Here is an 18,437-nt window from a genome sequence, read left to right as displayed (position 1 = left end):
GGCACGGCACGCGGAAAGGCTCGCGGCGAGGGCCTTTATAGCGGCGACGGGAGGGAACACGGCAAGGAGGAGGGAAGGCGGGGGCTGGCTGGCAATCTTCCTTTCTTTGTTTCTTAGTGGGTAAGGCGGAGGAGGAGGAGGAGGAAATACGCGTGGCGGAGGCGGGGGAGGTCGCTGTCGATTCCGATCCAGCTCCGAAGGAAGGGAGGAAGAAGCGACTCGAGTCGAGTCGGGGACGGAGCTGGAGATGGGTATTTATGGGAGCTGGCTGCCTCCCCCGCCTCGTCGTCTTCTTCTCCGAGTGGTCGTCGCGGACGGCGAGACGAAGAGGCCGAGGCCAAGGCCAAGGCCGCGGGGAGGGGGGTAATTGATCGATCATCTTATTTCTCCCTCCTAAAAATAAATGACTGAAACCGAGCCTGATTAACTTAATAGTAATTGATTTGGGTGGGAAGAAACGGTCTGGAAGACCCGGGCCCACAGTCACGGAAGCGGCGCCGGGGTGACTCGTAAAACGTACTTGGTGTGTCGGACGGGCGGGCCCCGGTGACGGGCCGGTTGACGCGTCGTCGCGGCCCACCTCGTCAGCGGCGCGCGCGGTGAGTGGTAAAAGTTGCTTTTGGCGAGCTGGAACGGACGGTCGGCCAGCGACGTGGTCGCACGCGCTGGTGGCACTGCCGCGTGGGGGCGTGGGACGTGGTGGGCCGCACGTCAGTCGCAGAGCAAGAGGACACGTGATTGTGGTGGTGAGCGGGGGAGCAGGGTGAGGGTGGCCGTAGCGGCTGCCTGCCGGTTCGTTTTTGTGCCCTTTTTTTTTTGAGGATCGTTTTTGTGCCGTTGGTTGGTTTGGATGAGTGGGGTGGTGCGGTGCGGTTCGAGCCAGCCAAAGCGGGCAGCCTACAGCCAGCGCCACTCGAGTGCAGTTCGTGAGGCGGGAGCGGGACGACGCATGTGCTCGGTCGTTGCGTATCGGATGCTAGCTTAATCTATTCCGCCTCCCAACCCAAAGAATGCATATTCTACTTGGGGACAGCCACATCACTGTTGGATACTGCATGAATCCTACGTATCGGTGGGTGCAAGGCATCCTACTAATCATCATCATCAGTTGCCCGTTTGGCTTGGCTTCATCAGGAATAAAATGAGCCTGTATGCTATGTATGTCCTTCCCAGGCTAGCATAGAAACGGGGAACTATATACATGTCATCCAATCATTCTGCTGATCACTCACGCTCTCGCATCATTATGTAAGGTGGACGAGGCCATCTCATCTCTCCAGCCGACCAAGCACCCCGCATGCATGGATAACTACAAGCACAGGGCCTCCATAAGAGAAAACTCGGGGCAGTGTCTCTTGCACACAAGCAAGCAGGCAGACACATGGATGGAAGTAATTAGGGATCAGTTGGAGGCTTGGAGCAAGTCAGGCGCATGCACGTGTAGTGCACCTGTGCAGTGCGTAGGTTGGTTCTTGGTTGCAGGCGGGAGGGGAGTGACCACGTCAAACGGTCAAACCAGCCCAGGCAAATCGCGTTTGCGTCAAATTGTGCGGCTGACCAAAACTGTAGGCATGATAGGGATGGGACACGGCCGTCAACGTGGCAGAGATTATTACAGGCAGCCGACTGACCGTCTCTACAACACTTAGGACAATCCAGTTTCGTTCCATATCAACCAACGTTTATTATTATCACAAATCAAGCCCAGCTGTTTCTTGACCGAGTATTCCATGACACGCGAGAGAGATTATCATTCAACTGATGCCAGGGGACAAAAGTCAAGTGTACATTGGGTTGGGTATTTCCTTGAGACTTCGACAGATGGCGTTGGTGACGACTCCTTTTGTCCTTTGATGTTTGTATTACAGCCGGTTGGAGAACTTGACATTGGGCAAAAGCTCTTTACTCTATACACATGAGGTGAGAATGCACATCTGCTCGCTCGTGCCGGCGCAATCGCCATCGGACGTGCTCCACTGAATGCACCTCTGTTTTTCCACCTGGTGTTCAACCGCTCAAATCTAATCGCTCTTTTTTACACTCTCTCTCCCGTTTATATCTGTATATGTACGTACAAAATTACTGCTAGAGACACGGGTAAACAAGTTATACACAGCATGTGGCGGCCCATAATTCTATGTGCAACATCCATTCACCCCGCAAGTGTGCTATGGCTCTGATCTGTGGTGCCTAAGTGACAAGGATGCACACCAGCAATGTATCCCCCTTTTCTCCCAAACTGTGCAATGCGTCCCTCTATGCCAGGTGCTTTTATGTACATCACACTTCTGCTAGGGGTTTTTTCTTCTGGCGGAACACTTCTGCTAGGTGAAAATCGTAAGACGATATCACGTTGCAACATACAGCGGTCACCTGAACAGAAAATCAAACATTGTGCGTCAGTCAAGTGTTTGTTGAAAGTAAGCCAAACCACGTCCCCAGCCTACTTACTGCCCTAATGATCATATGGGCTAACATACTGGATGCAAACAATCAACTAGGAGTTTATTGTTAAAAAGTTGTCAATCACTAGAAAATTTACAGGGGATAAATACAGCAAAATGAAACCCTACGAATGGGTTTTCTCGGGGTTCGACAAACATATGCACCCATCATGAGGAAGATGTTTTCCAGTACACACCCTTTTTTTTTAAATGGAGGCAAAAGCTTTGACGCATCCATTAAATAAGAGAGGATAGAGTTTGTTACAAGTAACCCGAATACACGACATGAGATTACTCTCGCAAAATAATGGACCCTAATTTGTTTGCACCGGCGATGATCCAAAGGTTGGCCTCGGTCTCAATGGAGGCAAGCAATATAGTCGGCGGTGCGCTCTTGTGCTTGAAGACTCTTGCGTTTCGCTCGTTCTAGATAGTCCACGAAACAAGCATGGTGAAAGACGCCTTTGCTTGGCGGTTTGGCGTGTCGTTGTCGCAGGTACTTGCCCACCAAGCCTCAACCGAGTCGAACAAGGGCCTGCCAGTGGTGTCAAGTCCAAGAATGTGGTATTTGTCAATGATCAAAGACCAAAGCCTTCAAGTGAAGCGGCATTTGTAGAAGAGATGAGTCCCACATCTTGTACTCTCTTGCAGAGAGGGCAAAGATCATAGTTGGGCCACCCACGCTTCGCCTCTATCGGCGGTCCAAATTCTATCTTGTAGAGCCAACCAAGCAAAGAACTTGACTTTTAGAGGAGCCGAAGCCTTCTAAACCATTTTATCCATGGGTGAGAGAACCATCCCTAAGAATTGCGCCTTGTATGCGGATGTGTCGAGTAGAGCCCACTAGCCGTATGCTTCCATAGGATGTCGTCCTCGGTGAGCTGATCGAGTTGGACCTCATGCAAAAGCACCCAAAGGGTGAAGAACTGTGTGATGTGCTCCGCGGAGACGTTGGCGGGAGGTTTGATCTTGAGAATCCACGCGTTCTGTTTGAGGGCCTCCCGAACCTTCCAATTCTTTCTCTTGGACGCTTCATGAATGAGCGGGGCAATATCTTTTGGCTTGCGTCCAAGGAGCCAAGGTGAATCCCAAAAGGGGGTCTTCGCGCCGTTACCAACGATGATAGTGTTGGATGCATAGAAGAAATTTAGGTCCTCGTCACATGGGTTCCCCATCCCCACCCACATCTTGGTGGGCTCCTTCCATTCATACCACGGCCATCGCAACCAGAGGGCACGCGTAAACTTGTTGGTGTTGAGAACCCCAAGTCCCCCATATTGAAGTGGCCGGCAAACAATCTCCCAATTCACCATGCATTTTGCACCCGTCGTCTTGTCCGTACCGGACCAAAGGAAAGCTCTCTCAAGCTTATTTACATTGAGAAGGATGGTTGGCAGGATGACCAGCTGTGTGGCGGGGTAGACCACCTGGGAGGTGATCACGGAATTGATAAGAGTCGTCCGTCCGATGATGGTAATGTTTTGGCCCTCATAAGTTGTTAGCTTGCTCGCAACCTTGTCCATTAAAAACTGAAGATCCACCAACTATACTTGCCAAAATAAGAGAGGAAGACCCAAGTATCGTAGAGGGAAGTGAGTCCTAGTTGCCGGCAACCTTTGGGTTAGGCGACCCAAATCGAGATGGTTGCAACGGATGGGCACAAAAGAGCTCTTTTGGAAATTGGTGCACAGTCCCGTGACATCACTGAAGCCCCTCAAAATGCTTGCAAGGTTGTCGACGTCTCTTTTGATAGGAGCCAAGAAGACGGTTGTGTCATCCGCATAGAGAGAGGTCCTCATCATGGCTCCCCTTCCCCTAATTTTATGGAGGAGCTCTTTTCTCGTAGCAACCTCAAGAATTCTTTGGAGTGAATCAATAGCGATGAGGAGCTCAGGAGGACCGCTATCCAATCCATAAATTTGCTTACGAATCCTCGCCATTGGAGTAGGTCGAGCAAATACTCCCGCTTCACGGTGTCGAAGGCCTTGTGGATGTCCAGCTTGAAGAGGAGGGAAGGGATCTTGCTCTTGTGAAGGCGCCGAGCAAGATTGCGAACATACAAGAAGTTGTCGTGGATGCTTCTTTTGATGAAAGCGCTTTGGGCGCTCGAAACGAGCCTTGTCATGTGGGGGCTAGGCCTTAAGGAGAGCACCTTCGCAATAATTTTCACGATCGCGTGGATGAGGCTGATGGGCCTATAGTCGGCGATTCCCTCCGCCCCTTCCTTTTTAGGCAAGACCATCACGTTTGCGGAATTGAGCCACTGGAGGTTTGAAGTGTGAAGGGAGTCAAAATGACTAATGACCCACATGAGGTCGGCCTTGCAATGTTCCAACACCTCTTGAAAAATAGGCCCGTGAAGCCATCTGGCCCCGGGGCCTTGTCACTTGGCATGTCGCTGATCGCTTCAAGGACCTCACTCTCGGTCATCGGGGAGTCAAGGCCATGGAGGTCGAGCGGTTCCAAATTTAGCTCATCCCAATTGCAAACTTTGCGGCTTTTGGGGCCTCTCTTCATGACATTGGAAAAATGATCCTGGATTAATTTCTCTTTGGCTTCGTGCTCAGTGACCCACCCATGCTCGTTCTTGATTCAGTGGATATGGTTTTTTCTCCTTCTTGCATTAACTCGGCGGCGGAAGAATTTAGTACTCGGGTCCTCCTCCCTAAGGTTGCAAATTCTTGCACATTGCTTCTTGCGAGATCTTTCAAGCACAGCCAAGGCAATGACTCTTCTCTTGAGCCTAGCCCATAGCTGACGCTCGTCAGCAGAAAGGAGCCTTTCCTCTTGGGCAATGTCGAGGCGGAGAATCACCAACAGGGCGGCTAGGTGTGACTTACTTAACTACTGAAACTTCTCATCCAACTATTCATGATGAACTTTATAGACTGCTGGTGCCGCTAACCATTAACCAACCTACACATGCAGCATGCTAGAAGATACTCCCTCCGTTCACTATTATAAGATGTTCTAACTTTTTTCTGAATCGGATGTACATAGACGCATTTTAGTGTGTTTGTTCACTCATTTCAATTCGTATGTAGTCCATATTGAAATATCAAAAACATCTTATAATAGTGAACTGAGGGAGTAGATGAAAAGTAACATGTCAACATACCATCAAGAGGCTTCACAGTTTGCATCATCCTCCCCCTTTCTCGAGTAAGTTTTCACCTTTCTGGAGAATTCCTTAACTGAGGAGTGGTCTGAAAATGTCAGGGGAGTGTCTTCAGCAATTGGATCCCTCACATAGAACAGTCTAATGGGTGCACTTCCAGTTCCATCAGTTGGAGGTTCTTCAGGTATATCACGGTACAAATGTTTGATAATGAAGAGAGCAGTATCATGATCCCGCCAGTAGTTGCTACAGGAATTAATCCAGAGGCTTGTTAAAAATGTGAAATAGACACGGGGAAAAACAAATGGAAACAAACAGAACCGATGAGTGAGCTCACGTATGAGATCCCAGAGCGGATAAATATGGATGTTGAAATGTTTTCTCCTGCAATTAGATTATTATAAGATTGTAAGCTCTGAACTGCAAATGCAATCAAGAAAGGCAAACTAGTCCAGCCAAAATGGAGAAGGGGAGGGTAAGCATGTCAAGTTGACAGGAGGGGACTAGGGACCCGGCCAGTTATTAGCTTGCCAGTGGGTACATGTTGTCCACCACCCGAAAGTCCTGAGCTGCCTTTTGAAAACGCTAGATGAGAATTGAGAACACATGCAGGTGTGCGCCGAGCTACAACATGGCTTATGCTAAAGCAACTGCACAATACCATTCACGTGCATAGTGGAGCACGTTCATTCTAATGACTAAAGTAAGCAACAGTACACCAATACAAAGAGTAGAAATGGCAAGAGCTTAATAACCTGAAGCACATGATCAACTCGACCATCCGGTGAACCAGTCAGCCTTTCCATCATCATGGAACCATATGATCTCTCCTCCTCCTTGGTGCTCTCATCGTCCTCTAAATAATAACAATTGATCAGAACACTGCTTGTTTCTCGCTCAGATTGTGTAAAAGCTAATAAAAACTGATGTATCAATTACCTTCCGTGTCATTTTTGCTCAGTGATAACAAGGCAGCTACCGCTTTGACCTAAACAGAATAAACAAACCAACTCATCAGGTAAGAGCCATGCGCTTCTCTATCATTCACATGTATCAAAGGTTAATACATCAAACCCCACCCAGATTCACATAATTGTTTAAAACTTTATGCACTAAATCCATATAAGCGTATCGGAATAAAGAGCAAACCTTCAATGACTTGAATTGACGGGCAATAGCCTGAGAACGTGCAGCAACGTCTTCTGTGAACTCCTGTAACATATCAAACCAAATTAGTTATATAAGAGAGAAATCAGCCTCAAGTTAGAAACAGACATGCTCCTTTGTGAGTTCGGTTAAATGACATAAAACCCACCTGCACTCCAACATGTATCCTCTTTCCGCCTCTATGGTAGGGTATAACAACAGGGCGCTTGTTCACATAATCTTCACATACAAGTGGTTCAACTCTGCAACAAAAGCCGACCTAGACTTATGTGCCATGTTCCCCACTTTGCAGCAGATTAAGTGCATTCTATTCCAGTAAAATAAAGGAACATATCTAAAAAGTGGCAAAGCTCTTAGTCCCTTCAGGGATATTCAGCAAAAGTGGTGAAGCTTATGTAACATGTTAATTCATACCAGATTGGCGTTATTTAGTTCCATTATGATATTGCATCTTTGGCCAGCTCTCTAAACAGAAGGTTAAAACGATAATATGCAAGGAAGCTACAAACCTGTATGCTACAGGATCGAAAGGATGAAAAACGTTGAACATCTGCCTGCAGCATGGCATCTCTTCAACAACGTTCTTGTCTTGCCAATAATCTTGTCCCCTGCCTTTAAATAAGAAGCTACGAAATTCAGAAATAAGATAGCAGATCATCAACTGCCAATTGCCAGGGGCAATGAGAAATCATAAGGTGGGTTAAGGTTCCCCATAGACCTTTCCAAAATGAAAAGTCATCAAGACACTAGTGATACGCCAGGAAGATAGATGCATAGAGGAAGCTATGCTAATAATGACTTTATAGTCATGAAGACACCATCCATGTTAATACAGCAGAGGGACACGACAATGCATCTATACAAAAGGTCATAATTTCATTTCATTCAGAAGGAAAGCGCTCTGGAGGCATTGGGGGGGGAGACACTGAAGAGAAAGTGTTGTGGAGCCCTGCATTTAGTTTTACAGCCTTCACTGGCCCTTGGTCTATGCTATCCTAAACACAGCACAGATGATATTTTTTTCTAGTTTTGTAATATAAGATAAATACTCGTTTTATAAATAAATGGTTATATAATTTAATTCTAAATATATGAAGAGTACTAAGGAAAACTATATAAACCACAAAATAGTGTCAACACTGCTGTGGCAAAGCATATTTTAGTCAAATGCTACATACCAACACCAATACGGACATTCCGCAGCGACAGGAAGACTCCCAAAGGGGATCCAACAGCAAAGAATGTGTCAACCTGAGTATCAAAAAATGATGTGATGATGGTATAAACATGTCAAAAAATAAAAGCATCAGTGAACAATAACAACGATAGCTTACCTTAAAATTTAGTTTAGTGTATCTAATACGTGGTCTGTAGGACTGACTTGTGCTACCTTGCCCTATGTTAAGTTTGCCTGATACTAGGCTCACTGTATCATTAGCATCTTTATCTGGCAATAATATACATAAAAATATCTGATTAAACCTTCACAAATACAAGCATATACAGTCTCCAAAGAAATTTCATGGAACAAAAGCAACGAGTTACCTTGATGAGACTGAACACTACTGATGCTTTGAATCACTGAATCACTCTGTCGCTCAAGTTCCGCTAGTTTAGCTTTAAGATGGCTCACCTGCAGTCAAGATAGAAATCTAGGCATCAACACGATAGGCAAATTAAATTCGCACAGTTGGTGCTCCAAGATAACACCCTAAATTTTGGGTTCTAAAACAAGTTCTTCAGTTTTGATCATATATTTGTGAGCCTTCTTATGCAATTAGATAGATCCTACTCCCTCTGTTCCAAATTACTCGTCGTGGTTTTAGTTCAAATTTGAACTAAAACCACGACGAGTAATTTGGAACGGAGGGAGTAGATGATAAGCACATAAAATTTAGCCAAATTCAATAGATCCACACCTCTTCTTCTAGTGATGAGATTAATCTGTCTTTGTCAGGGACCACATGGAGTTCCTTGGCGGATCTTGAAATGCACTCATCAGCATCTTTTGTGCTTACAGCTGGAGTAGCTCCTTCAGTATATGTCATTTGATGATTCTCAACCTGATTTTCGACTTCAGTTTGCACCCCATCAACTGGAATAGGTGATTCAAGTGCATCATCATTGTTTGGCACATTTTCAAGCACACATGGCAGAACAGTCTTGTCTGTAAGTGAATGATCAGTTCTGGTGCTCTCTTGATCCACACGATTTACATTATCTACACATGAATGCCCTGAAGTGGAAGAAGTATCATGCTCTTTTACACCAGAGTCAATAACATCAATTGTGTTGGGTCCTTTTCCTACTTGGCCTTCATCAGACGAAACTTCCATCTTAAAATAATCTGTTGGAAATGGGGCAGAAAGGGATTCTTGGTGGCAAAGTATATCATACGTTAGAACACTTCCCAACGAATGGCCATATAATGATACCTGCCAAAAAAACAAGGCAAGCAGTTGTTTAACCAACAGAAAAGAAGTGCAATCAGAATAAGAATTGTAGTGCAAGCCATGAACAGCAAACCTTTCCACTGTAACCAGGATTTCTCTTCAGAAACTTCATATACAGTTGGTTCAGCTGACCCGAGACCTGTTATAATTTTGAATTGTTACTTATTATCAGTACTTAAAGACTCGGTGAACAGGGTGATGGTTCGCCCCTTCCCACCTAAAAATGCAGCAAAAAAAAAAACACGGCCATAACTTCTTTTTTCCCAAACTATCATGACACACAAGTTTGTAACAAAAAAGAACTGATCTGACCCATATACTACTCCATGTCACAAATTAGCAGTTGGCTTATATATGAATTTTCCTTAAAAAGCGACCGGGCTTTTGTTTCATAATTCCGTTACTTGCTTTCTCCTCAACCCAACATATGACACGAGATTTGTGTGGGTTCCATGTTCTAATGTAGAAATTTTTGAAGCAGAATATAAGAATCAAAATATACTCGAAGGCCAATGTTTGAAACTAGAACTACTAAAAACATGTTCTACTACTAAAAAGGAATCAAGTAAACAGGAAAATAACCAGAAATAGTGACGATAAAGCAAAATACCGAGTCAATTATATGCTGACAGTAGATAGGACTCATGTAATATAGAACATCATGAACGGTGGCACCTAACGCTACGCGAAGACCTTTAACTCCATCCAAAGTGATCTTCTCGACTGTGTTTTCACCACCGAGCTTTAAACTCTTCCTCCACTGCGATAATAATCATTGCTAGTAAACATAAAAGTCACCAGTGAAAACATAGATGAAACAGGATTTCATATCAGGATAGAACAAACGGGCAGCATGCTGCTCTGCAAGTGCAATATACTTAGCTACACACATAAGCTACAGTTGTTGTGACTAACTAAATAATCATATCTGCCTGCGTAATGAATAACGTATATAAATGATCAATACCAATCTGCCATATAAATTAATGGAACATAGAAGTCACAATTCAAAAGTAACACGATGCACATGTTTAAGTTTCAGTGGATGATGAAGTTGTTTAAAATGAGATTGTATGCTAACTCAGCAAGCATGAACCAGGATACAAGCTTCCTTTATCATGCTATATATAGCCAGGTCAACTGTTTTATCCTTTCCAACAACCCAATCAATGATGAACAACCATGCTAGAGATCTCCACAGATCAGAAGTAGTAACTGGAGTTCCGAAAATTAATCTTACCTGACAGGGAATAAATAGGACCCTCTGTGTACTTCTTTGATAAGGAGTTAAGTATCTATCGGCTAGGTTAGCGGTCACACGGCGGAAATCGACTACATCATCAACAAGATTAGCTTTTTCCAATCTCTGTCCGATACCATGAACCATGAATACCAAATGACCAACTGGAACCTATTAAGAGATAATAACATACATTAGCAACTAAAATTAGCCTTCAACAGAAGACTTTTTGAAGTTAATGGGAATTTCCTTAAACATGCATGTAAGGGGAAATACGGAAGCCTTATATCTTCCATTCCATGAATGTGGCAATCACAGATGTAAGGTGGATGGCTAAGGTTAAGCAATTTGAAACTATGGGATAAATACTACTACCTCCGTCCCAAGATAAGTGACGTGGTTTTAGTTCATATAATGCTCACATCCTTTTATGGTATATGTTTGGTTTGCGGAACCATCTCATACTCAGATGGATTGGGCCATCATGGGGTCAACCCATAATTTTAGCGATTCGACTACATTTCTAGTCTTTCTAACACCCATAATTTAGTGATTCGACCTCATTTCTCATTTCTCTAAGAGAATGAGTGCTCGTGAGGGGTGGTATGGTGATGAACTGATTCATTCCTTACCTCGAGCAAGCAAAGACATGAGGAGCATTCCTCGAACCAAACACCCCGTTGGTATCTTACATGCTAGCCATATGTCTATACATTATTATAAAATATATAAGAAAATCTCTGATGACATGAAGGGTGTTGATAGTGTTATGAAGTGAGCCTATATTCCATCGGGCCAACAGGCCAGCACATATACATGAAGGGAAATAAGCAAAGAAGCCCCTATACAATATGATAACTACACACACAGCACAACCCTGTTCTAACACCCCCCCTCAAACTCAAGGGGGATCTTGGACACCGAGTTTGGACAGGAAAAAGCTGTGTTGGGACCGTGTCTGAGCTTTCGTCAGAAAATCAGCAAGCTGAAGCTCCGAGGGCACATACTGTGATGGATAAGTCTGTGTACTAGGGTCCTTGTGGGGCTGCAGCACATGGTCCTTGTGGCAGTTAGGAGGATAAAGTCCTGGACCATCAAGGACTGGCTGTTAGGATAGAGTTCTGTTCTTGACCATCAAGGACTGTCAGTTAGCATCTTAGACTAGCATCTTAGACTAGCATCTTAGACTGGCATCTTAGCAGCATCTTAGCATATGCCTTGGCTGGCTAGCAGCCTATAAATATGTATCCCCAACCCCTCAGGTTGGCAATGGCATTGTGTGAGAAATAAACCAACGAAAATTGTCCCAACTCTCCTAGTGTCATCCACAACTATCAATGCTCAGGCTGAAAGGTCTAACAAGTGGTATCAGAGCCAAGTTAACCTGCACCCTGAGCATTTCCTGTGAGCAGCCCAAGTCGGTAGCAGCAGCTGCTCCGTCTGCCTCTGGTTACCTTCCTCCCTCCGGACTGTCGAGCAGCAGCTCGTCTTCATCAGCCTCCTCTTCACGCAACAGCCCCCCTGCAGCGAGCCATGTCTGCAGGTCGCTCTCAGCACACGGCTACCTCGAGCATGCGGCGCCGGCAAGAGGCCGAGCGCGCCGTGGCAGAGGAGCGTGAGCGAGCGGCTGTAGCAGCGGCTGCTGCGGCGGCAAGAGTGTCGAGGCTGGCTGCAGCGGAGCTGGCAGCAGCCAGAGCGGAGGTAGAAGCAGCCAGGGCGGAGGTAGAAGCAGCAGCAGCAGCAGAAGCAGCCCGTGAGGCTACGGCGGATGCCAAGGCACTCCGCGGCAGCCCCGGCAGTTCCAGCAGCTCCGCGCCTGCGGACGACGGCGCCGACGCAGATCGCGCCAAAGTGGCGCAGGAGCGGACGGCGCAGTGGGCAGCCGAGCACGCCCGCGCTCCAGGTGGAGGCGCGCACCGCGACGGCGGCTGCAACGACCAGGACCGCGGCCTCTACGAGGTCCGGACTGTGGTCAGGGATGTTGGTTCCAGTGTTGGGTGGCCTACCCTCACTAAAACCAACTACGTCGAGTGGGCCGGGATCATGAAGGTCAGGCTCCAGGTGCGGCGCATGTGGGAGGCAGTCCAGGACAGCAACGTCGACCACCTAGAGGATCGACGGGCGCTGGACGCCCTCATTGCCGCAGTCCCGCCCGAGATGCAGTTCTCGCTTTCCAACAAGCGGACTGCCAAGGAGGCTTGGGACGCCATCGCCGCAGCACGCATCGGCAGCGACCGTGCTCGCAAGTCCACCCTGCAGGCACTTCGTAAGGAGTGGGAGAACCTGGGCTTCAAGCCAGGTGAGGACGTTGATGACTTTGCTCTCCGTCTCAACACTCTGCTGCAGAAGATGGTGAAGTTTGGCGATGCCACCTACACCGAGGAGAGAGCTGTCGAGAAGCTTTTTCGGTGCATTCCCGAGAAGTACAAGCAGATGGCTCGCTCGATCGAGTCGTTGCTGGACCTCTCCACGATGACGATCGAGGAGGCGATAGGTCGACTCAAGGTCGTCGACACCGACGAGCCACAGCCCCCCTCGGGGCCCGTCACCACCGGCGGGAAGCTGCTCCTAACTCGGGAGCAGTGGGAACCCAGCCTTGGTGACAAGAAGAAGGGGGAGCCTTCCTCCTCGACGGGCGGCCGCAAGCGTGGCAAGCAGCGTAAGGCGCGAAGAGGCCCCCCGGGCAGGGCACAAGGACGTGCCGAAGGTGACGCCCGCGGAGGCGCCAAGGACGGCGCCGCTGGCAAGCCCAGGCCGGCACAAGACAACAGTTGCCACAACTGTGGCCGGTTTGGCCATTGGGCCAATGAGTGTCGGCAACCACGACAAGGCCAGGCTCACGTCGCACAGGCGAAGGAGGAGACGGCTCTGTTCATGGCGCATGCAAGCATTGAGCTACCCTCGGCGACTCCAGTCGCAAAGGCTTTCATCCACCTCGATGAGCCAAAAGCACATGCTCTTCTCGGCGATGGCTCCGGGAAGGACAAGGCTACGGGGTGGTGCCTCGACACCGGCGCCACCCACCACATGACCGGTCGAAGGGAATTCTTCGCCGAGCTCGACTCCGATGCGCGAGGCTCCGTCAAGTTCGGGGATGCCTCCGCTGTGGAGATAAAGGGCGTCGGCTCCGTCATCTTCACCACCAAGATGGGAGAGCACCGGCTGCTCACCGGTGTCTACTACATCCCCGCGCTAAGGAATTCCATCATCAGCTTGGGACAGCTGGATGAGAACGGCTCACGCGTGCTGATTGAGCATGGGGTCCTACGCATCTGGGATCGCCAGCGTCGCCTTCTCGCCAAGGTGCCCAGAGGTGAAAATCGACTCTACGTCCTTGATGTGCAGGTGGCACAACCGGTCTGTCTCGATGTCCGTCGAGACGACGAGGCGTGGCAGTGGCATGAGCGCTTTGGGCACCTTCACTTTGAGGCTCTGAAGCGTCTAAGTGCCAAGGAGATGGTGCGAGGCCTGCCATGCCTCGACCATGTGGAGCAGTTCTGCGACATCTGTGTACTGACAAAGCAGAGACGACTCCCCTTTCCCCAACAGGCGAGTTTTCGGGCTAAGGAGAAGCTGGAGCTCGTGCACGGAGACCTGTGCGGCCCGGTGACGCCAGCCACACCAGGAGGTCGACGCTACTTCCTGCTGCTCGTCGACGATCTCTCCCGCTACATGTGGGTGATGATCCTCGACAGTAAGGGAGAAGCGGCGGACGCCATCAGGCGCGCGCAGGTTGGTGTGGAGGCGGAGAGCGGCCGCAAATTGCGCGTGTTGCGCACTGACAACGGCGGCGAGTTCACGGCGGCTGAATTCGCGTCGTACTGCGCCGATGAGGGCATCCAGCGCCACTACTCCGCGCCGTACAGCCCGCAGCAAAACGGCGTCGTCGAGCGGCGCAACCAGACGGTTGTGGGGATGGCTCGGGCTCTCCTCAAGCAGAGAGGGATGCCGGCTGTCTTCTGGGGAGAGGCGGTGCTAACGGCCGTCTACATCCTCAACCGCTCTCCTACTAAGGCACTCGACGGCAGAACTCCGTACGAGGCCTGGCATGGGCGGAAGCCGGCGGTCTCTCATTTGCGGGTCTTTGGCTGCCTTGCGTTCGCCAAGGAGCTCGGCCACATCGGCAAGCTCGACGACAGGAGCACTCCGGGAGTCTTCATCGGCTACGCGGAGGGCTCAAAGGCCTACCGCATCCTCGACCCAAAGACACAACGTGTGCGCACAGCGCGAGACGTCGTGTTCAACGAAGGGCGAGGGTGGCAATGGGATAAGGCGGTGGACGACGGCTCGACGCCGACGTATGACGACTTCATTGTCGAGTACGCTCACTTCAAGGAAGCTGGGGGAGCAAGCAGCTCCTCTTCACCGGGCACGTCTACCCCGGCCCCCAAAACTACATCGACTCCGGCGCCTGCTACACCGACGACACCACAACCGGCGACGCCGCATACTCCAGCCCCGGCGGTCGCCACTCCGGGCTCGTCTTCATCAGCACCAGCTCACGCAGAGCACAACCCGATGAAGTTCGCTTCCCCGCTCACTCACGACGAGGAGCGGGTCGACGCATGGTATGGAGGCGAACCGCTGCGGTACCGTACGATGGATAATGTGCTCGGCGACCAGCCGGTGCCAGGACTGGTGCCACGTGACCTGGAGGCGCAGCTACAGCTCGTGTGTGAAGACGGCGAACCACGGTCCTTTGCAGAGGCCGAGAGAGACGCGGCATGGCGCGCCGCGATGAAGTTGGAGATGGATGCGGTCGAGCAAAACCGCACCTGGGAGCTTGCTGATCTCCCTCGAGGTCACCGCGCAATCACCCTTAAGTGGGTGTTCAAGCTGAAGAGGGATGGAGCCGGCGCCATCATCAAGCACAAGGCTCGTTTGGTGGCCCAAGGCTTCTTGCAGCAGGAAGGAGTCGACTTCGACGACGCTTTCGCTCCTGTGGCACGGATGGAGTCCGTGCGACTTCTCCTTGCGCTGGCTGCCCAGGAGGGCTGGCGTGTCCACCACATGGACGTTAAGTCGGCATTCCTCAATGGCGACTTGAAGGAGGAAGTCTACGTGCATCAGCCACCGGGGTTTACGATTCCCGGCCAGGAGGGCAAGGTGCTCCGCCTGCGCAAGGCTCTCTATGGCCTGCGGCAGGCACCCAGGGCGTGGAACGCCAAGCTGGACTCCACGCTGAAGAAGATGGGTTTCGAGCAGAGCCCGCATGAGGCTGCCGTCTACCGACGGGGGAGTGGAGGAAATGCCCTGCTGGTGGGCGTCTACGTTGACGACCTGGTGATCACCGGCACCAAAGATGCAGAGGTGGCGGCGTTCAAGGAAGACATGAAGGCCACGTTCCAGATGAGTGACCTGGGGCTCCTCTCCTTCTATCTAGGGATTGAGGTGCACCAGGACCACTCCGGGATCGCGCTTCGACAGTCCACCTACGCCAAGCGCATCGTTGAGCTAGCTGGGCTCACCGACTGCCATCCAGCTCTCACTCCGATGGAGGAGAGGCTGAAACTAAGTCGCGACAGCACGACGGAGGAAGTGGATGCTACGCAGTACCGACGCCTTGTGGGGAGCCTTCGCTACCTCACTCACACACGGCCGGACTTGGCATTCTCCGTCGGCTATGTCAGTCGGTTCATGGAGCGACCAACGTCGGAACACCAGCAGGCAGTGAAGAGGATCGTCCGCTACATAGCAGGGACCCTCGACCACGGCCTCCATTACCCTAGGTGCCCTGGGGCGGCACACTTCGTCGGGTACAGCGACAGCGACCACGCCGGCGACATCGACACCAGCAAGAGCACGAGCGGGATCCTCCTCTTCCTCGGCAAGTGTCTCGTGAGCTGGCAATCAGTCAAGCAGCAGGTGGTGGCCCTGTCCAGCTGTGAGGCTGAGTACATAGCGGCCTCCACCGCCTGTACTCAAGCGCTCTGGCTTGCTCGACTGCTTGGTGATCTTCTCGTTCAAGACACCAGAACGGTGCAGCTCCTGGTGGACAGCAAGTCCGCCCTGGCTCTGGCAAAGAACCCCGTGTTCCACGAACGGAGCAAGCACATCCGACTGAGGTATCACTTCATCCGCAGCTGTGTGGAAGAAGGGAGCATCGAGGCGAGCTACATCAACACCAAGGATCAGCTCGCAGACCTGCTCACCAAGCCCCTTGGGAGGGTCAAGTTCCTCGAACTTTGCTCCAGGATTGGGATGATTCAACTCTCCCACAAGACGACGTACAAGACTTAGGGGGAGAATGATGGATAAGTCTGTGTACTAGGGTCCTTGTGGGGCTGCAGCACATGGTCCTTGTGGCAGTTAGGAGGATAAAGTCCTGGACCATCAAGGACTGGCTGTTAGGATAGAGTTCTGTTCTTGACCATCAAGGACTGTCAGTTAGCATCTTAGACTAGCATCTTAGACTAGCATCTTAGACTGGCATCTTAGCAGCATCTTAGCATATGCCTTGGCTGGCTAGCAGCCTATAAATATGTATCCCCAACCCCTCAGGTTGGCAATGGCATTGTGTGAGAAATAAACCAACGAAAATTGTCCCAACTCTCCTAGTGTCATCCACAACTATCAATGCTCAGGCTGAAAGGTCTAACATACTGAGGGGCCACAATTCTGTCTTGCACCTGAGAACGAGTGTAGGAGGCATCAACACCGATGTGCTTGGTGAGCTCATGCTTAACAGGATCACGGGCAATGCTGAGTGCCCCAGTGCTGTCGGAGAGCAGAGGGGTCGGTGTAGCAGTGGAAACACCAAAATCCTGAAGAAGCCATCATAGCCAAGTAATTTCTGCAGTCACGGACGCCATAGCTCGCAGCTCAGCCTCAGCACTGGAGCGAGATACAGCATTCTGCTTCTTGGTCTTCCAGGCAATCAGGGAGGAGCCAAGAAAAACACAATAGGCAGAGAGAGAGCGGCGATCAGTGGGATCGCTGGCCCAGGTAGCATCACAGTAGGCCTGAAGCTGAAGAGAGCTGGAGCGAGGGAAGAATAAGCGACGAGTCACGGTACCACGAAGGTAACGAAGAACACGAAGAAGGTGACTGTAGTGAAGTTGAGTGGGAGCAGAGACAAACTGACTTAGAATGTGCACAGCATAAGAAATGTCAGGACGAGTGATGCCTAGATAGACAAGGCTCCCAACAAGATGGCGGTAGCGTGTGGGATCTGCAAGGGGTTCACCCTCACCAGGACGAAGATGGAGACCAAACTCCATAGGAGTGTCAACCGTGCGCTGATCAGTGAGGCAGGCACGAGTGAGAAGATCTTGGATGTACTTCTCTTGAGAGAGATAAATACCCTCAGGGGAAGAAATGATCTCAAGTCCAAGAAAGTAGCGAAGAGAACCCAAATCAGTCATCAAGAATTGCTCATGTAGACGTTTCTTCACAAAATCAATGAATTGGTGGTCAGCCCCTGTGATAATCATGTCATCAACATAGAGTAGTAAAAGGGTGCGACCGCGAGGAGAAGTGTGAATAAACAGAGCAGGATCATGAACACTAGCAGAGAACCCGATCCTTGTGATGACAGCGGAGAAACACTCAAACCAGGTACGAGGAGCTTGTTTCAGCCCGTAAAGAGCGCGCCGAAGGCGACAGACAGTGCCATCAGAGACAGTATAGCCAGGAGGCGGCTGCATATAGACCACTTCCCGCAGCTCACAATTCAAGAAGGCATTCTTGACATCTAATTGAGAGATGGACCACTGCCGAACAGCAGCAACAGCCAAAAGAGTGCGAACAGTGGTCATGTGAGCAACAGGAGCAAGTCTCATCATAGTCACGACCATACTCCCGTTGGAAGCCACGCGCAACAAGACGAGCTTTGTAGCGCACGAGAGAACCATCTGAATGTGTCTTAACCTTGTAGACCCATTTGCAAGTGATGGGTCTAACGCCTGTAGGCAGGGGTACAAGGTCCCAAGTGCCTGTGCGCTCAAGAGCATGAATTTCCTCTGCCATAGCATGCTGCCATTCAGAATGAGCAGCAGCCTCACGATACGTAGACG

At 50.0% G+C, this 18,437-nt stretch overlaps 2 protein-coding genes across 3 annotated transcripts in view; both read right to left on the bottom strand.

Moving 5' to 3' along the window:
- LOC123147605 (glycosyltransferase BC10) overlaps positions 1-354 on the bottom strand; it is a gene marked incomplete in the record, with an annotated part of 2,996 nt that extends 2,642 nt beyond the window's left edge. Inside the window, 1 exon segment of the mRNA XM_044566867.1 lies at positions 1-354.
- Positions 1-18,437, bottom strand: part of LOC123147604 (phospholipase SGR2) — a 31,160-nt gene that overhangs the window by 1,798 nt on the left and 10,925 nt on the right. Inside the window, exons 8-22 of one of the 2 annotated variants that reach the window (XM_044566865.1) lie at positions 10,423-10,593; positions 9,793-9,942; positions 9,256-9,321; positions 8,649-9,164; positions 8,275-8,362; positions 8,064-8,176; positions 7,908-7,980; positions 7,239-7,341; positions 6,878-6,971; positions 6,712-6,774; positions 6,502-6,550; positions 6,318-6,418; positions 5,900-5,946; positions 5,563-5,808; positions 1,665-2,373 (exon numbers count right to left, since the gene is read on the bottom strand). In XM_044566865.1, the coding sequence (XP_044422800.1) occupies positions 5,565-5,808; positions 5,900-5,946; positions 6,318-6,418; positions 6,502-6,550; positions 6,712-6,774; positions 6,878-6,971; positions 7,239-7,341; positions 7,908-7,980; positions 8,064-8,176; positions 8,275-8,362; positions 8,649-9,164; positions 9,256-9,321; positions 9,793-9,942; positions 10,423-10,593 (1,878 nt within the window). In that variant the 3' untranslated portion in view covers positions 1,665-2,373; positions 5,563-5,564. Of the gene's footprint in view, positions 1-1,664; positions 2,374-5,562; positions 5,809-5,899; positions 5,947-6,317; positions 6,419-6,501; positions 6,551-6,711; positions 6,775-6,877; positions 6,972-7,238; positions 7,342-7,907; positions 7,981-8,063; positions 8,177-8,274; positions 8,363-8,648; positions 9,165-9,255; positions 9,322-9,792; positions 9,943-10,422; positions 10,594-18,437 lie in introns of those variants that run through there. The other variant, XM_044566866.1, reaches the window with a different exon arrangement.

Source organism: Triticum aestivum, chromosome 7A (genome assembly GCF_018294505.1).
Source record: "Triticum aestivum cultivar Chinese Spring chromosome 7A, IWGSC CS RefSeq v2.1, whole genome shotgun sequence".
Taxonomy (NCBI): domain Eukaryota; kingdom Viridiplantae; phylum Streptophyta; class Magnoliopsida; order Poales; family Poaceae; genus Triticum; species Triticum aestivum.
The sequence above is the reverse complement of the archived record's forward strand: the minus strand, read 5'-3'. Positions and strand labels throughout refer to the sequence as shown.